At 50.2% G+C, this 17545-nt stretch overlaps 1 protein-coding gene across 9 annotated transcripts in view; it reads left to right on the forward strand.

The window, feature by feature from the left end:
* Positions 1–2454: 2454 nt before the first annotated feature.
* Positions 2455–17545, forward strand: part of DGKZ (diacylglycerol kinase zeta) — an 89882-nt gene continuing 74791 nt past the window's right edge. For 3 of the 9 annotated variants that reach the window (XM_073348180.2, XM_073348184.2, XM_073348187.2), the window contains exon 1: positions 8153–8582. In XM_073348180.2, coding sequence (XP_073204281.1) covers positions 8425–8582 — 158 coding nt within the window. In that variant the 5' untranslated portion in view covers positions 8153–8424. Of the gene's footprint in view, positions 2618–8151; positions 8583–17545 lie in introns of those variants that run through there. The other 6 variants (XM_073348181.2, XM_073348185.2, XM_073348192.2 and 3 more) reach the window with 4 other exon arrangements.

The raw sequence follows: 17545 nt of genomic DNA on the forward strand, positions 1-17545 counted from the left end.
CAGCTCAACCAGGACTAGCAGCTGAGCCGAGCAGGTTAGGGAGCTGAGTCTTCCTCCATCCTGCTGCCTGCACCACAGTGATTTACCTCTCTGCTGGGTGCCCTGGATACCCGAAACATATCCCTGGGGAGGGTCGCGTGAGCACTCTTGTGGCTTCCCCTTGCTTCCCTGTCAGAAAGTCATTTTTCTGCGGGGAAGCAAAGAAATCTGTGGGGGACATAAATTCTGCATGTGCGCAGTGGCACAGAATTCCCCCAGGAGTACACCTTGTAACTGTATTCAGCAGGTATGGGCTGTGTTGAGCCTCTGGGCATGTCTGGTGAGATCTAAAGGTTTCCTAAAGCCTGAGCAGATTCAGACTAAGCTGAGTATCCATGTGCTTGTAAAAGTGCTCATTCTTGTCTAGCTCCCACCACATTACACCAGGCAGTCTCGCTTTTCCCTGCTGACGCAGGTGCTGGCTGTGAGTTTAGGTATGTTCAGTCATCATAATAGACATGTTCAGACATATCAGTCTCATAACAGAATGTGCTTTTGCCATTTCCACGAGGTCTGTAGCTTGTTTTTCCCGGCTTTCTTCTCAACTGCCTATGCTACTGTAACGATGTTGGCTTTGGTGGGACCCAACTGAGAGTACCAATTCAGGACAAATTGCTTAAAGCAGGGCAGTTACAGCCCAAGGCTGGGGTTCCTTTGCACACCAAGGCAAACCAAGCCAGCCAAACAGAGAAGACTTCAGTTTTACCCCACTGGCTAACCACAAGTCACACAAGCAATTTCCTTAGACATTCCAGTTTCCTAGTATCACCACCAGTGCCACTCATTATGGGGATGAATGGTTATGAAAACCAATACCCCAGTAAAAGAAAAAAGGTTCTCCCGATCCCAAAGGACCAAGCCCCCGACGCAGTTCAATATGCAAATTAGATCTTACCCACAAATCATGCTGTTGCCAATCCTTTAGAATCTAAAATCTAAAGGTTTATTCATAAAAGGAAAAAGATATAGATGAGAGCTAGAACTGGTTAAATGGAATCAATTACATAGAATAATGGCAAAGTTCTTGGTTCAGGCTTGCAGCAGCGATGGAATAAACTGCAGGTTCAAATCAAGTCTCTGGAGTACATCCACAGCTGGGATGGGTCTTTCAGTCCTTTGTTCAGAGCTTCAGTTTGTAGCAAAGACCCTCCAGAGGCAAGAAGCAGGATTGAAGACAAGATGGAGATGAGGCATCAGCCTTTTATAGTCTCTTGCCATGTGGTCTTTGCTTTCTTTGTCCTAAGGACACCCTATCCAGCACATGGCATAGAAAAACCTTAGAGTTCTGTCCACAGGCAGGTCCCTGCATACCTTGCTGAGTCACAAGGTGTGTCTGCTGTCTCTCAGTGGGTCAATTGTATGGCTGATGGTCCTTAATGGGCCATCAAGCAGGGTAGGCAGAGCTGACACCAACTTGTCTGGGGTATCACCCAGAAGCATAGCATAAGTTTGAAATACAGACAGTATAGAGCCAATATTCATAACTTCAACTACAAAAACAATACACATATACAGATAGCATAATTATAACCAGCAAATCATAACCGTCCCACGACAACCTTTGTACAATATTTGCTGTAAATATATAACAGTGGTTGCAACAGTGATCTATACGGTTATAGATTCTGTCAATAACATCACACTGCCACTGCCAGAGACTGGCTCAGTGTTATTTAGTGCTGTTTTGGAGTGAGAATGGGGTAGCTGCAATAAGACGGATTGAGTAGCTGTGCTTGTGACAGCTATGAGTTTTTCTGTGTACTGTCCCTTTAAATACCTCAGGTCTCTCTCTGCCTGTCTTGAGCAGCTGCCATTTTATATGACTGTATGATGGGGGGGAGAGAGACACCCTATGCTCTGCCTTGGAGACTTTACTCTTGTGCTTTCTTGTTTTGTTGGTCCCTTAATTTGTGGTGAAATTTACTGGATCTGAAAGGTGCTGGGATCCCACTGGTGGGTGCGATATAAGAACCTGGATAGATGAAACGTTCCCAAGCATGGGGAATACAACTGTCCCTACAGCATGTATTGTGGGCTACCTACTGTGTCTCAGTCAATCCTGAGTCCAGGCAGGCGGTGGCCTGGGGTGCCATTCAGTGCATTTGCTACTGAGGCTGCCTCTTTTGGGGTGTCTGGCTGATCTGAGGTGCTTTGCCCTTTCTCCATCCCAGAGTCCTGTGTACCAGGGCTTGTTTCCTCTTGCCTGGGATGGAGTAGAGGCTTCTCTGGACAGGCTTCTGGGCATCCCAGCTCTGCAAAGGAACTTAGCTTATGGTGTGGGCTGTCCGGTGCTGGAGCATTGTTTAGCGAGGTGAAGCAACAGCTTTAGCTGCGCTTTCAGGAAGTGCAGAAAGAGGAACCAGGTGAAGAGAATGAACAAAGCCACTAGTCCCCTACGATTCTGATGGCAGAGAGCTGGCAAGAACCTGCCCGTGGAATGACTCCAAAACTCAACCACAGGGGGAAGCAGGAGAGTGAAGCCAGGCTGCTGTGAGGAGCACCTGCCTGCACTGCAGCAGATGTGGCGGCACCAGTCATGGGACGTCCCCCAAAGCCTACCAGAGGCCACAGATACAAGGTACCCACTGTGCCTGGGTCTCTGCTCATTTTCTCTTGCTTGCTGGGCCGATGCCCTCTGCTTCTAATGCTGACAGCAGCCACTTATATCTTACCTTGAGGGGGAAGGTTTCTTTGGGGCTTGCCGTGTTCCCAGATCCTTGCCTGTAATCCCCTTCCCTTATCCCAATGCCTGTGGTCGGGTATTGAGATTTCCTGGCTCTAACATTCAATGGGTGTCTACCTATGTAGTCAGTTTGTTCCTGCATCTGATTCCATTAGCACATGGAGCATGTCATGTGTCCTGCTGGGAAAGGGGTGGGGGAGAGGGTCATAAGACTGTCTGCCCTCCCCCTGAACCCCCGAGTCTGCTGGAAATGGGTTGTGGATGAGGCTCCTTAACTCCTGCCTAGAAAAGGTTGTGGGGACACCCAGACTAAGCATTTCCCAGGGGTGCCTGGCCCACAATGACAAACCTACCCCTCACCCTCATCTCTAGGAGGGGATCTTCCTCTTCCAGCCTTTACACACTGAGCCCTCAGCCTGACTTTGCCTAATTCAGGGAGAGACACTGAGCTCATAGGGCCCTACCTCACTTCCAAAGTTACTTTCTTTCTGTGCAAAAAGGATTGGCAGCTCCAATTGCCAGGAAACAGGTTTCCTTGGTGAAATCAACATCTCCATTATTAAACCTAACTCTAAAACCTCGGTTTCAGAGTAGCAGGCGTGTTAGTCTGTATTCGCAAAAATAAAAGGAGGATTTGTGGCGCCTTAGAGACTAACAACCTCGGTGTGTCCTCAGGGATGTTGATCTACGGAGCAGGCCAGCACGTTTAAAGCTTTCGATTAGGGCTGTTGATTAATCGCAGTTAACTCACACAATTAACTTAAAAAAATTAACGGTGATTAATTGCAGTTAAACAATCGAATACCAATTGAAATGTATTAAATATTTTGGATGTTTTTCTACCTTTTCAAATATATTGATTTCTATTACAACATAAAATACAAAGTGTACACTGCTCACATTATATTATTATTTTTATTACAAATATTGCACTGTAAAATGATAAATAAAATAAAACTTGTTTGTCTTAGTGATTGGGTGAACAAGAAGTAGGACTGAGTTGACTTGTAACCTCTAAAGTTTTATATTGTTTTGCTTTTGAGTGCAGTTATGTAACAAAAAAAATCTACATTTGTGAGTTACACTTTCACAATAAAGAGATTGCACTGGAGTACTTGTCTGAGGTGAATTGAAAAATACTATTTCTTTTGTTTTGTTACAGTGGAAATATTTGTGATAAAAAATAAATATAAAGAGAGGACTGCACACTTTTTATTCTGTGTTGTAACTGAAATCAATATATTTGAAAATGTAGAAAACATCCAAAAATATTTAAATAAATGGTATTCTTTATTGTTTAACAGTGTGATTAATCACGATTAATTTTTTAATTGCTTGACAGCCCTACTTGCTATTTCAAAGTTCATGAGGAAAACATTTGAGCACCTGGGAGAAAACAGAAAGACCTTCGATGTGTGGAATAAGCTTGACGCTGACTTGGAAATGGATAGAGGGGATTAAACCCAAGTCCACTGTACAACCCCGTCCTGGGGAGATGCTGTCTCCAGCTCTGCAGCAACCCTGGGGTCTGCGTCTGACCTTTTAGTAGCGTTGCTACTGCTTGTTCTGACAGTTGAGAGTTATAGGCTTGAATTGTGGGTGTATGAGTGAGGCAGCAAAAGGAAGGGGCTTGGAGCCTGAAAGGTTGTGGGGGTAGGAGATGCTGAGGGAGGGCAGTCTGGGGGAATGATAGTTTCTGAGGCAGCTATGTGAGCTCAGCCTATGTCTCTCCCTGGGGTAAGCATTAGCTGGGCTGGTCTCTCATTCCCAACCACCAAGGAGATGGGGAGGGATTTTGACTCTGAATAAAATGCAGTGACCTGAAATCAGTAATAATGGAGAATGTAGTAAGGGGAGTTTCCAGCAAGCTCTTGGGCTGCCCTGAGATCCTGTTCCCACAAGCTTAGGTGCAGAATGGGAGGAAGCCTGTTTGGCTACTAGCCCATCCTGTGTCTGTGGTGTTGCTGCCCATTCTTCCACAGAAAACAGGAGCATGTGGCTAGGGCTGGCCAAGCAGCAGGTAACAATCCTGCATGCACAAGGCTGGAGTAGGTGATGTAACAGGTCTTTCTAGCCATACAGAATAAGAGACACTGCAATTCAGAACTTGTGCACAGGATATTGCTGGAGCTTGGTGCAAAGGGGGCAAATAGTGCTGGAGAGCAGAGCATGGTGAGTGATGTAATTTTACAGCTCTCTGCTTCTTGCAAAGATCTTGCCATTTAGCACGTATGATATGGCCACAACATGCTGCTAGGCTAGAGAATACTGGGGGTGGGGGAATAATGCTCACTGTTTGTCACAGGAACATATTGCTGCCTGTGTGGTGGTTTGGACAAGGAAATAAGCAACCCGCCTGGCTTCTGCCTTTCCTGGAATCATCCGTCTGCTGAGGAACTTGAGAACTAATGTGTCCAGGTCTCTGTGTGGCACGTGGGGGATAAAGAGAGAAGTGGACAGGGAGCATGGGGTCGCTTTTAAGGACAGTCCCTGCCATGTCTCTGGGGCTTTCCTGAATTGCTGTGTGCCAAGGGAGCTGATTTTAGGGCCTAAACAGCTGTTGGGGACACACCCAGGGAAAATTCAGATGGTTCCTTTGGGGAGATGCACAGTCAAGAATCTGGCCTCACTTGCCCTTTGCTTTGATTTTATTATCATCGTTATGTGTATCCAGAGGCCCTAATCAGCATTGGGCATCATTGAGCTGGACACTACATTTAACACAATGCTGCCCAGAAGGGCTCACAGTCCAATTTTAAACAGGATGCTACTGTGAGTGTAACAAAAGAGGGAAGGGGAAGCTCTCTTGTTTTTGAGTTTGGGCAGCAGCTTCCTGCTGAGAGAGGGAGTGTGAGCGACACTACTTTACTTCCTGAGCTGACAGGCTGCACTGGGAGGGGGCTCAGCACATAGAGGTCCCTGCACTCTAAGGTGCTGAACACACAGTTGAGGGACTGGATCTCTTGAGTTTTAATTCTGGCCCTGACAATGGTGCCCTACATGATCTTAGCAGGTCTCTTCCCCTCTCTGCCTCTGTTTTCCCATCTGTAACATGGGGGACATGGTCCTGGCCCTCTTGGCAGAGGGATTGTGAGGCTTCAGGAGTTAGTAGTGTCTGCAGAGAATTTTAACAATGGAAGGTTGTCACAGGGTTCCCGCCACTCACTGCTAGGGCACCTCTTTGTGGCTCGCCACTGGTTTGACACTTTGTCTTGTGGTTTCTCTGCCCTTTGTCCCGGTCTTTCATTCTGGGGCCTCTCTCGTACGCCACACACTTCAGCGCTGTCTCTTCATCGCTTGGCCGTCTGGCCAAGTCACGATAGTTTTTCCCCCTTTTGGAATATCAGTCTCTGTAAACAAACTGCCTCAGGCAATCTTCAAAGTCCAGTATCTTGTCCGTGCCACTCCCGCAGTGACTGGTAGGGAACCCAGGCCCACCTTCTACACTGGGTTCCAGCCTAGGGACCCTACAATCAGCAGCTAAGATCCAGATAACTTCAGCCTTGCTGTTGTTTCCCCTAGACTTCTTCCTACTCCTTTCTCTCAATCCTGAGAGTGACCGCTGACTCTCTTCCCCCTGGAGCAGCCCCTTTCTGCTCTCCTCTTCCTGCCTTGCTGGGCTTCAGATTCAATGAGGGCTGTATATCCAGCGTATAAGTCACCCGATGCAGCCCATCCTGGCAGGTAGATCCTTCTGAGCCATTTTAACTCCTTCAGGGGTGGTGTGGGATGAACACGCCATCACAGAAGTACTGGATAAGTGGTCAGCACTAGTTCGTCTCCTCCTCCTCCCTTTGCTGTGTAAACACCTTGCTATGGCCCATAGGCCAATAACAGTAGTAGCCACAGGAATCAGGCATGGGGTGGCCCTTGGGACAGGTCCTGAAACATCCTTGCCCCTCCAAGTATGCTGTGAGCTGGAATGGGTTCATTTCAAAGCTACCTGCTCCTATTGATACCAGCTCCCATTCCAGTAAGGCTTCACCACTCAAGCATCTACCAGTGTGGCTATCTGTGTCTTGCTGTGTGAGTTGCTTGCAGGCTACTGATCCAAAGGTGAGCAGCAGTAGCAGCTTCGCAGGGGGGAACCAAGTCTATGGAATGAAGGCTGTCCCTGGATAACACTTTCTTGCTGCCTGGTAAGTTGGGAGGTCTTGCTAAAGCATTTCTGAGACATGGACAGCCAGCTGAAGCCAAGGTGGCATTTACACAGAATGGATGAGGTTGGAGCTCAGCCTCTGACTTGCTTGGGGCGATGGTGACCTGAAATCTAGGATATAAACAGGGCACTACAGCAAGGAAGTTCACTCAGCTAGAGTCACAGATGGCATTGACTGGCAGTGCTGTGTGGAAGCTTGTGCTACTGGAGTCCTAGTTAACTCTTCCTTAACCAGAATGACACCATCCTCATTCTAATGTGGATCAGTGGCACTGAGTTTTGTCCCTGTGAGGCAACGTTTTGGCTAAGAGGTGTTAACTGTTGTCATATGAGGTTGATTTGGTGTCAGATAAAGTAAGGCTTCTTTAAAGCACTAAGACAAATAAGGTGTTGAGACAATTGCATGAAAGTGAAAGGGTTGGCAGGATGTGGCTTTGCTGCAGATGAACCAATCCAAACATGACTAAGGCACTGTCGGGAGAGTCTTTGTGTTGGCACCAACAAGGCACTGCTCTGAGGAAGCTCACATCAGTAGAACCTTAATTCAAGCTAAACAGGGTCAGTTCCGGTCAGTATTTAGATGGCAGACCTCCAAGGAACATCCCCAGGGCGTTAGTGCTTCGGCAGATGGCACTCTATGCACAGTCGGCACCAAAGTAGTCCCCCTGCACTGTGCAGGAGCCATATTTTGGATGAGCCCGACCGGCGGGGTCTTGTCCACCTGTGGTCATGAAGGATCCCACAGCGCTCTCTCCCCAGGGTCTCAGTCAAATCCAGGTGGCCTCTTTCATTCCCCCCCGGCAGTTTCCGCTGGCTAGAGTCATTTCCCTCCCTTCCTGCCCTACGCTGTTGGTGTGCGCTGGTCCCCCCAGAGTAGGGGGCCCAGTGCCCCGGGGAACTGTCCAGCGTGGAAGCGGGAGGGAGGGGGGCGGCGGCGGGCGATGCGGTGGCGTGGGGCCCCGAGCTCCTTCCAGCAGCTCGCTGGCCCTGAGGGGCCCGACCGGGAAGCGGCGGCTCCAGAGCGGGGCTGTCCCCTCCCCGGGGGCTCTGCACCGGCTGCCCCCGCGCCGCATCGCCCCGCTTCGCAGCCCGGCCCCGCCTGGAGGCCGGCGCGCGCCCCGCCGGCTGGCTGCAGTGCGGGGCTCGGGCGGCAGGTGGGGCTGCCGGCTCGGCGTTGCGGCGCGGAGGCAGCGGCGCGGGCAGCTATCGGGGTCCTCGGGCGCTACCTTGCGCCGCTCCACGCTGCCTCTTCCTGCATCGCTCCGGCTGCCCGCGGGGACGCGCCCGCGGCTGGGGCCGGCTGCCCGCGGGGACGCGCCCGCGGCTGGGGCATGAGCCGGGCTGCCTGCGGGGCGCGCGCCGTGCTCTCCCAGCCCCTGGGCCAGGCGCGGGGCCGGGCTGCCTCCGGCGCGCTGCTCCTGCCGCCGCCGCCGCCGCCCCGCATGGGCGGGGGGCTCCCGCTGGCCGCCGGCACCCACGGGTATGACAGGGGCTCCCGGCGGCGGGTGAGCGCAGAGCCCCTGGGCCGGGTCCGCCACGGGTCATGGAGCCGCGGGAGCAGGAGGGCTGCGCGGGGGCCCGCGCCTCCAGCTCCCCGTCCTCCAGCAGCTCGGAGGTCTCGCTGGAGCCGGAGAAGGGCCCCGCGCCGGGGCGCAGGCACAGCAGCAAGAGGTTCACGGGGCTCAGGATCTTCGGGCGCAGGTGAGCGGCGCGGGGCCCGCGCGCCCTTGGGGAATGGGGGCGTGGGGCAGGTAGCCAGGGGCTGCAGCGCTCGCGGCCGGCCTGTCCCCGGGGCCGCTTGCCTGCAGCTGCGTCTTAACGTGGGCGCTGGCTCAGGATCCTGAGGGCGCCCTAGCCGGACTTGCCCGAGCACAGGTGCCTGCGGTGCTCCTGCCCAGAGCTCGCTCCTTCTAGGCTCTGGTCTTCGCGTCTAACTACACTTAAGTTTTGTGGGTACTAACGAGTGCAGCAATGCCTGCAAAAGCCTCAGCCACATTATACCAGCAGAAAGGTACTTTTTGCCAGTATCGCTTATTTCATTTCGGGGGGCTGGCTTGAGCTGTACTGGCAAAAGAACTCTTGCTGGTGTAAGCTGCATCTCTGCTGGAAGGGTTTGTTAATATACCTAGGGCTTTCTAGTGTAGACAAGGCCCAAGTCTTTACAGTCATATTCCTGATGCTGCAACTTGCAGGGTGGGGGAGTTATTATGTAGAGTTTGGAGAGAACAAACTACAGTTTAGCGTTTCCAAAGAACTTCACAAGTCAGGCCCAACACCTCTTTCCCCTTCCCTCATGTTTGCCATTGGACTTCTTTATTTTGCTGCTTACTATATGGTTAAACTTCGGAACTCAATGCTGCAATATATTATGGAGTCAGGAAAAGAAAAAGCCCAGTAGTGTAACAGCAGTGACATTGGCTTTTGTACGAATGCAAGGGGTATTGATCCTCATACTTCAGGGCATCGGTTGATCACTAGGTGGGGTCAGCAAGAAATCCAAGCGTACAGTGTCATAAAACTAGCTTTTGGCTGTTGGAAATAAAAGAGGAGGCTAGATAGACCATTGGTCTGTTTTTTGCTGCGGTGGGAGGTGATCTGAGGCAAGAAACTCCCTATTATTCGTACACGGTCCATTTCCCCCAGACACGCCTTTCCTTTGCTCCTGGGACCCTCAGATAGTACCGCTCACCCTCTAGTGAGTGAACTTGAGCCATGTTGTTGCTGGTTCACACTTCCTGCCGTTTGCTGATTCCTGTAGAATTTAGGCTGTATGCTTCTTTGGAGCAGGGACCATGTCTTTGTACTGTTTGTGTATGTACAGTGCCAAGCACAATGGGGACCTGATCCTGACTGGAGCTTCTGGGTGCTAATGTAATAGAAATACTAAATAATCAGATTGGGAATTCTCCCTGCAAAACCAGTGGAAGAGGTTCCATGTGTGGGCTTATGTGGAGAGTCTAGCAGCTCATAGATATAAAGCCCCTGTCCCATCCTCTCCTTAAATTGCACTGGATCAGCCTGCCCTGGAGGTCTGAGAGGAAGCAGGACTGTTCATAGTTAGTAAGGCCAGAAGGGACCATTGTGGCCATCTAGCCTGACCTCCTGTGTAACACAGGCCATAGAACTTCCCCTAAATAATTCCTGGAGCAGAGCTTTTAGAAAAACATCCAGTCTTGGTTTAAGCATTGTCAGTGGTGAAGAATTCACAAAAACCGTTGGTAAATTGTTCCAATGGTTAATTACCTTCACTGTTTTAAAAAAAACCAAAAACAACCCCCCTCCCCCCCACAAATTTTCATTATTTCTAGTCTCTTATCCAATTAGAGATAAGAGCACAGCTGGAGTGAAGACAGTGCTTGGCTATCAAAGAGGTGTGTTGGGAGTTGCAACCCAGGAGTTGGTATTAGGGACAATATGCATCTCAGATGAACAGAGAGGCACATATCAGCTGGATTGAAGTATGGGGACTGGTGACCAGAAGGAGCTGTTTCTTCAGGTTCCCTGTTGCTCCAGTGTTTGTGTCTTTACTTAGTGCTTGTGGGGCAGGGGTATCTCCAGACCAGGAAGGGTTGGGTCTCTTAGGGTATGTCTGCACCGTGCGGGGAGGGAAATCCACAGCAGCGAGTCTCAGAGCCTGGGTCAGCTGACTTAGCCTTGTGCTACAAGGCTCAAAATGGCAGTATAGATACCCATAGTACAGTATAGATCAGAGGTTCTCAAACTGTGGTTCACGAGCTCCATTCGGGTGGTCCGCAGATAGTTCCCTCTAAGGTGCATGTCTGGCCAGCCACACGTGAGAGAATGAAGGGCCACCCACCTTATTAGTGGAGCCATGCAGGCGTGGCACCGACTAGGTACCTGGACCCTGGAGAAGACGCACATGTAAGGTGAGGTGGTGGCCTTGTGAGGCATGGGGGGGTAGGTGGGGGGGGGAGTGGGGTGAGAAGAGGGGGTGGGGGAAATATGGGACATGCAGGGCTGCGGCGGCCAGAGAAAGAGGCGACTTTCCCCAGCTCTAGGGCTGTGGTTGCCACGGAGAGACCCCCCCTCCTTCCCAGCCCCAGCTCGAGGGCTGCCGCGTTGTGGGAGAGAGGGAGAGAACCCCTCCTTCCCAGACCCAGCTCGAGGGCTGCCGCGGTGGGGGAGAGAGGGCACATCCATTTAGTTAGAAAGGTAAGACTACTGATATTAAAATATGAGTTGTGTGCTTTTATTTGTAGAACAAAAAGCCATTAATTATTATTCAGGTTTATTCACCTAGCGCTTTTATCCAAAGCACTTCACAATAGTTAGCTAATGGTACAAACAATATTTGGAAAGATTAAGTGGTCCGCCGAGACCCGCAGCAATTTTCAAGTGGTCCGTGGAAAAAAAAATGTTTGAGAACCACTGGTATAGATACTGTACTGCTATTTTGAGCCCTTTAGTGTGAACCTGAGTCAGTTGACCCGGGCTCTGAGATTCGCTGCGGTGAGTTGTTAGGTTTGGTCTCGTTTTGTTTTGCAATATAGCTGTAGCCATAGGAGCAGGCACCATGTCTTCCTCTGTATCTTGTACTCCTTTCTCCTTCATCTCACTGGGCCACATTCCATCCTTCGGCTGTGGAGCTGCTCTTCAGAAATCCACTACTTCAATCCAGCTGATATGTGCCTCTCTGCTTCCTCTTTGTGCAAGTAGCATCAGTACCACTTGCTTTGCTGGGGAGTGTGGGAAGGGGCTGTGTAGGTCTGTGCACCTGGCAAGCAGGGTCAGGCTGCTGTCCTTGGACCCACGGATTCTGTGTTTCATAGATGTACCCTCACTGGGCTGACTGGGATGCTCTGTGTGGGTGGCTGATGGTCATAATTTCAGTCCTAGAGATGTAATTAGAGGCTCCTGCCCACAAGAGAACGGCCTAGTGTCTGATTAGGCAGTGAACAATATGCAGTGGCAAAGGACTGGACCAGATGTTGTGGTGACAGCTGGTTGAGTCAGTGTGTAATCATGCTGGTCAGTGTGGAGGCTGCACTGTGCTCTGTATGGTGGGTGTTACTAAGCGGTTGCCAGTCTGTTCACACATTGCAAGATAATTCAAGGTAATATGTGGTGAATCAATGTGAATCAAATGCACCTTGTTCCTGGCCTCTGCTATTTCAGTCCTGGGCAGCCCATATACAGCTCTGACAATGCCCCTTGATCCTGACATACCACCTGCCCACACCCCACTGTTTCAGTCCTGAGACATCTCCACAACTGAAACTGCTGACTGTGTGAGGGGAGTATGTGAGGGTTATTTTTCCTGGTAATGTCAGAAGTGTTGAGGCAGGTGCAGAACCTTACAGGTTAAGAGCCTGGTTACGCTGTGAAGTGGCCTGGGGTGAGCTGGACACAAGGGTGATGGGGTCGGTGATGTGTTTGGAATCTCTCTGAGCACTGTTTCCTTTGACTCACTGAATGTAAATTGAGTAAAGGAAAACTGGGAATCATCCTCCCACACAGCCCTCTTTGCTGCAGATATGGGACTCTGGCATCTCTGGTTCTGCACTCTGAGCTGACTGAGTAACATCTCCTTTCCTCTCTGGCTGTGACAGAACAATCCTGCAGCCCCTGGGAGATGAGTGCCATCTGCCCCCTGCAGAGCATTAAGCCTGCAAGCCTACCAGGCGCTTCAGGCAATGATTGTGATGTCCCCTGGGCTGTGAGGCTCCGGGGTGCTTGCTTGCTTTTACCCCATTTTCCTTGTCTACAGGCCCCATGTGCTGCTTCCTCCCCCATCACTCACCTGAATTTGTCAGACTTCCAGTGTTTGCCCCATTCCTCCCCAGCCTTAATGCTGTGGGGCACTAGCTCATTGTTCAGTGTTCTGGAGACTGTTTGATTCCCATCCTCCTGGCAGTGCCTCATGCTGAGGTTCCATGCCCATGTGAGTGAGGGGCAAAGAGATGTACACCCATTCTGTGATGCACACGCTCCAGTCAGCTACGTAAAAGAATAAATGGACACAAATCAGATGTCAAGAATTATAACATTCATAAACCAGTCGGAGAACACTTCAATCTCTCTGGTCACGCAATCACAGACATGAAGGTCGCTATCTTAAAACAAAAAAACTTCAAATCCAGACTCCAGTGAGAAACTGCTGAATTGGAATTCATTTGCAAATTGGATACTATTAATTTAGGCTTAAATAGAGACTGGGAGTGGCTAAGTCATTATGCAAGGTAGCCTATTTCCTCTTGTTTTTTCCTACCCCCCCCCCCCCAGATGTTCAGGTTTAACTTGGATTTAAAAGCAAGCAAGTTTGGATGAGCTATTACCAGCAGGAGAGTGAGTTTGTGTGTGTATGGGGGTGGGGGTGTGTGTGAGAGAACCTGGATTTGTGCTGGAAATGGCCCACCTTGATTATCATGCACATTGTAGGGAGAATGGTCACTTTGGATGAGCTATTACCAGCAGGATAGTGAGTTTGTGTGTGTGGTTTTTGGGAGGGGGGTGAGGGGGTGAGAGAACCTGGATTTGTGCAGGAAATGGCCCAACTTGATTATCATGCACATTGTGTAAAGAGTTGTCACTTTGGATGGGCTATCACCAGCAGGAGAGTGAATTTGTGTGGGGGGGTGGAGGGTGAGAAAACCTGGATTTGTGCTGGAAATGGCCCAACCTGATGATCACTTTAGATAAGCTATTACCAGCAGGACAGTGGGGTGGGAGGAGGTATTGTTTCATATTCTGTGTGTGTATATAAAGTCTGCTGCAGTTTCCACGGTATGCATCCGATGAAGTGAGCTGTAGCTCACGAAAGCTCATGCTCAAATAAATTGGTTAGTCTCTAAGGTGCCACAAGTACTCCTTTTCTTTTTGCGAATACAGACTAACACGGCTGTTACTCTGAAACCTCTTTACTCTCTTTCTCTCATGCCAGCCCTTATATTGATATGAGCAGGCCTGACGTGTTGCCAAGGTGACTCCATCACAGGGCTGGCTTCCTTCTGCTCCGGTTTCAGATTTGGCAGCAGAGGCTGGCACAGTGCATGATGCCATCTCTGTCCTTCTCCCAAGATTAGATAGTCTCTCCTCTCCTTCTTAAGGACACGTACCCCCTTGTGGGGGTATATATACTGCAGTTTTAAGTGCAACATTATCTGTAGGGAGAGAACTGTGAGGTGTGTGTCTGTGTGGACCCCTAGGTGATGAGGAGGGTGGGAGTGTTACACAGGACAGTATAGAAAGAGGTAGGGTATGTGTGTGTGGGAAGGGACGTCCTGCATACTCATCACATTGTACTGTCCAGCATTGCTGGAATATCTAGTCCAGCAATCTGGTGGCTGTATCCTTTCTTGTACCTCTTCTTTCAGCAGAAGTACCGTGCTAGGTTGTTCCCCTCTGGATGGGGATACATCACTTAAGAACCTCAGTCATGGGCACTGCAGAAAAATATAGGGTAGCTAGAATTCTTTATGGGCCTTGGAGAAAGGGAAAGTCCTTGTACAGTGATCCTTGGAGTGGGGTGTGGGTACCGTGTAGGACATCAGCTGTGAGCTGCTTCAGTTGCTATGCAAGCGGCTCCCATCTGAATTTCAGAGTGGCAAATGGGTTTGAGTCCCACTTGATTGGGAGTGAGGTGGGGCTGGCATTTGGTGTATTTGGGGCAGTGTTTTGGGGAGGATAGTACTGGACAGTCTTTATCCCTGGTATGCGCTTCCTTCTAACCGTGATTGACTGAGAAGCGTACACCTCCCTTAGGCTGGAATGTGGCCAGCACATGGGGGTTAAATCCACAGGGACCTTTTGTGACCACAAGTGATCAGAAATTTGGGTTTATGTCCTGTCTGAAAGATGTCCCCTCCAGAATCACAATGACCCCTAACATTTGGGTCAATCCTCACTTAGATAGGAGGGCGCCCCCAGCTGAGTCATCCACACCATGCTCTGAAGCACCTGACTGCTCCTTGAAAGTCTCCCATCCTAGCACTGCCCAGACCTGACATTGCTTACTATAGCTTGAGCTGGTGATCTTTGTAGCCTCAGGTGACATGGCAACAGCCTTCTTGCATTTAATCAGGTAAGCAGTGAGTACATGGATCTACAGGCAATACTGTATAGGAGAGATTGAGCCATTGCCAGCCCCTCTGCCCTTTGCCTGGCATGTGCCTTCACCAGCCATGTATGCCCCAGATACCCGCCCACCCAAATAGCTGACACCTGATGTATCACCACTACCTCACTGCAATGGAATCCTGCGGGTGGATTGCAGCGTAGCCCAAGCTGCTTACAGCCACGCTCTGCTCTAATAAAAATAGTGTCACTGGAGGGGCAACAAATCCAAACGGTGAGGGCATTCCCCCTGCTTCCCACTCTTTTCTCTGGGATCCAGAGCGGGCATCAGTGGCACGTGATGCCTGTGAACTTGGTGCCACCTCTAATAAAGTGCTCCCTGGAGAGCTGAGATTGGGCCTGGTAGGCGGAAGAGGCAGTGGCACTAGCTTTCTCTGAAAGCCACAACTGCAGCAAGTTCGGTTCATGCATTCTGAGACCAGGCTGATTTCTGTATCTTGTAATTGTCTTAAAGGGAGGGTGGAGTAATTGGCTCTGGAATTGATACAGACAAGCGCACGGTGCATGCATCTGGGCCCCAGATGGGCAGTTCTTTTAATTGGGCTGATGAAGAGAGTGGAGCTGATCAGGTGATAAGGAATTTAATCCCCACCACCTTTCTGGCTACCCCACTCCTCACGTTGTAAGTGAGCCATCAGAATGAAGTCCCTCCCATGGGGTGGGGGTAGGGCGGGTTTGCATGTGATGGGGATTAAACCTTTCCTAACCTTCCTTTCCGTATAGGTGAGCAGTTGAAATAGGGCCGCATCCATGGGGTGTAATGGGCTCTTCATGAGAGGAGGTAAATAGGGTGATCAAACCAAACACTGAGAGTTATAAACCATGGGGATGTTCATGATCAGCAGTGATGGCAGTACAGGCCCCAGTCCAGGGTTGTAGATGGAGCTGCCAGCTAGCTTGTCGTATGAGTCTGGCTGACCTCCTTCCCTTGTCTCTGTGCTATCACACTGTGACCCTGGGAACGGGGTGAGAGGAGCAGTTATGCTAGGGAAGGTCTGTGGGGTGGGGCAGTATACAGGCAAACATGAAACCAAAGCAAGCTCCCGCCTACACCTCTCTGAGATGTTACTCAGTTTGGGAACTTGGTGTCTTTGTTTCATGTATGTGTGGAGGTGTGTGAGAGGAGTCTCTGTAGCCTGTACTCTGCTGGGCTGTCTCCTCCTCCCCCAGTTCCCATTGCACTAGCTGTATTGTTCACTGTCCTCTTTAATTGACTACCTTTCTGTATGTGAACTCTTCTAAATCTGCTACTTAATTTTCAGTCTGTTGCTCTTGTCACAAACCAGGGGGCCTTGCCACAGAATATGGGCCCAGTTTGCTGCGGTGTAGTACATGGGGCCGTGTATATATCTCCATATATCATGCATATATCACTTCAGACACAGCTGTACCTGGATGTGGCTCTTGAGCAGAGGGTGGGAAAAGATACCCCCCCTGCCCACCCACCCCCCCACACGCACACTAGCTGGGGTCCAGGAAGCCACCCATGGTGAAACCTTCAACCTCCAGTTCTTCCCGTTCCTTTCACTTCACAGGTAATGAGCATAGGCGGGAAGAAGGGCTTTGCTGTTTGCTTGCCTGTGCAGGAGCCAGTGCCTGGGCTCCTGAGCTAAGCTGTATCTGCAGGAGTTTTGGGCAGCTGCTTCTTCAAATCAGCGGCACTGCTATGGGTACCCGCATGTCCCCACAGTATGCCAACGTTTTTATAGCTGACTTAGAATAACGCTTCCTCAGCTCTCGTCCCCTAATGTCCCTACTCTACTTGCACTACATTGATGACATCTTCATCATCTGGACCCATGGAAAAGAAGCCCTTGAGGAATTCCACCATGATTTCAACAATTTCCATCCCACCATCAACCTCAGCCTGGACCAGTCCACAAAAGAGATCCACTTCCTGGACACTATGGCGCTAATAAGCGATGGTCACATAAACTCCACCCTATACTGGAAACCTACTGACCGCTATTCCTACCTACATGTCTCCAGCTTTCACCCAGATCACACCACATGATCCATTGTCTACAGCCAAGCTCTACGATACAACCACATTTGCACCAACGCCTCAGACAGAGACAAACACCTACAAGGTCTCTCTCAAGCATTCTTACAACTACAATACCCACCTGCTGAAGTGAAGAAACAGATTGACAGAGCCAGGAGAGTAGCCAGAAGTCACCTACTACAAGACAGGCCTAACAAAGAAAATAACAGAACGCCACTAGCTGTCACCTTCAGCCCCCAACTAAAACCTCTCCAACGCATCATCAAGGATCTACAACCTATCCTGAAGGACGACCTATCGCTCTCACAGAACTTGGGAGACAGGCCAGTCCTTGCTTACAGACAGCCCCCCAACCTGAAGCTAATACTCACCAGCAACCACACACCACAGAACAGAACCACTAACCCAGGAACCTGTCCTTGCAACAAAGCCCATTGCCAACTGTGTCCACATATCTATTCAGGGGACATCATCACAGGGCCTAATCACATCAGCCACACTATCAGAGGCTCGTTCACCTGCACATCTACCAATGTGATATAGGCCATCATGTGCCAGCAATGTC

Source organism: Lepidochelys kempii, chromosome 6 (assembly GCF_965140285.1).
Source record: "Lepidochelys kempii isolate rLepKem1 chromosome 6, rLepKem1.hap1, whole genome shotgun sequence".
NCBI classification, from domain to species: Eukaryota; Metazoa; Chordata; order Testudines; family Cheloniidae; genus Lepidochelys; species Lepidochelys kempii.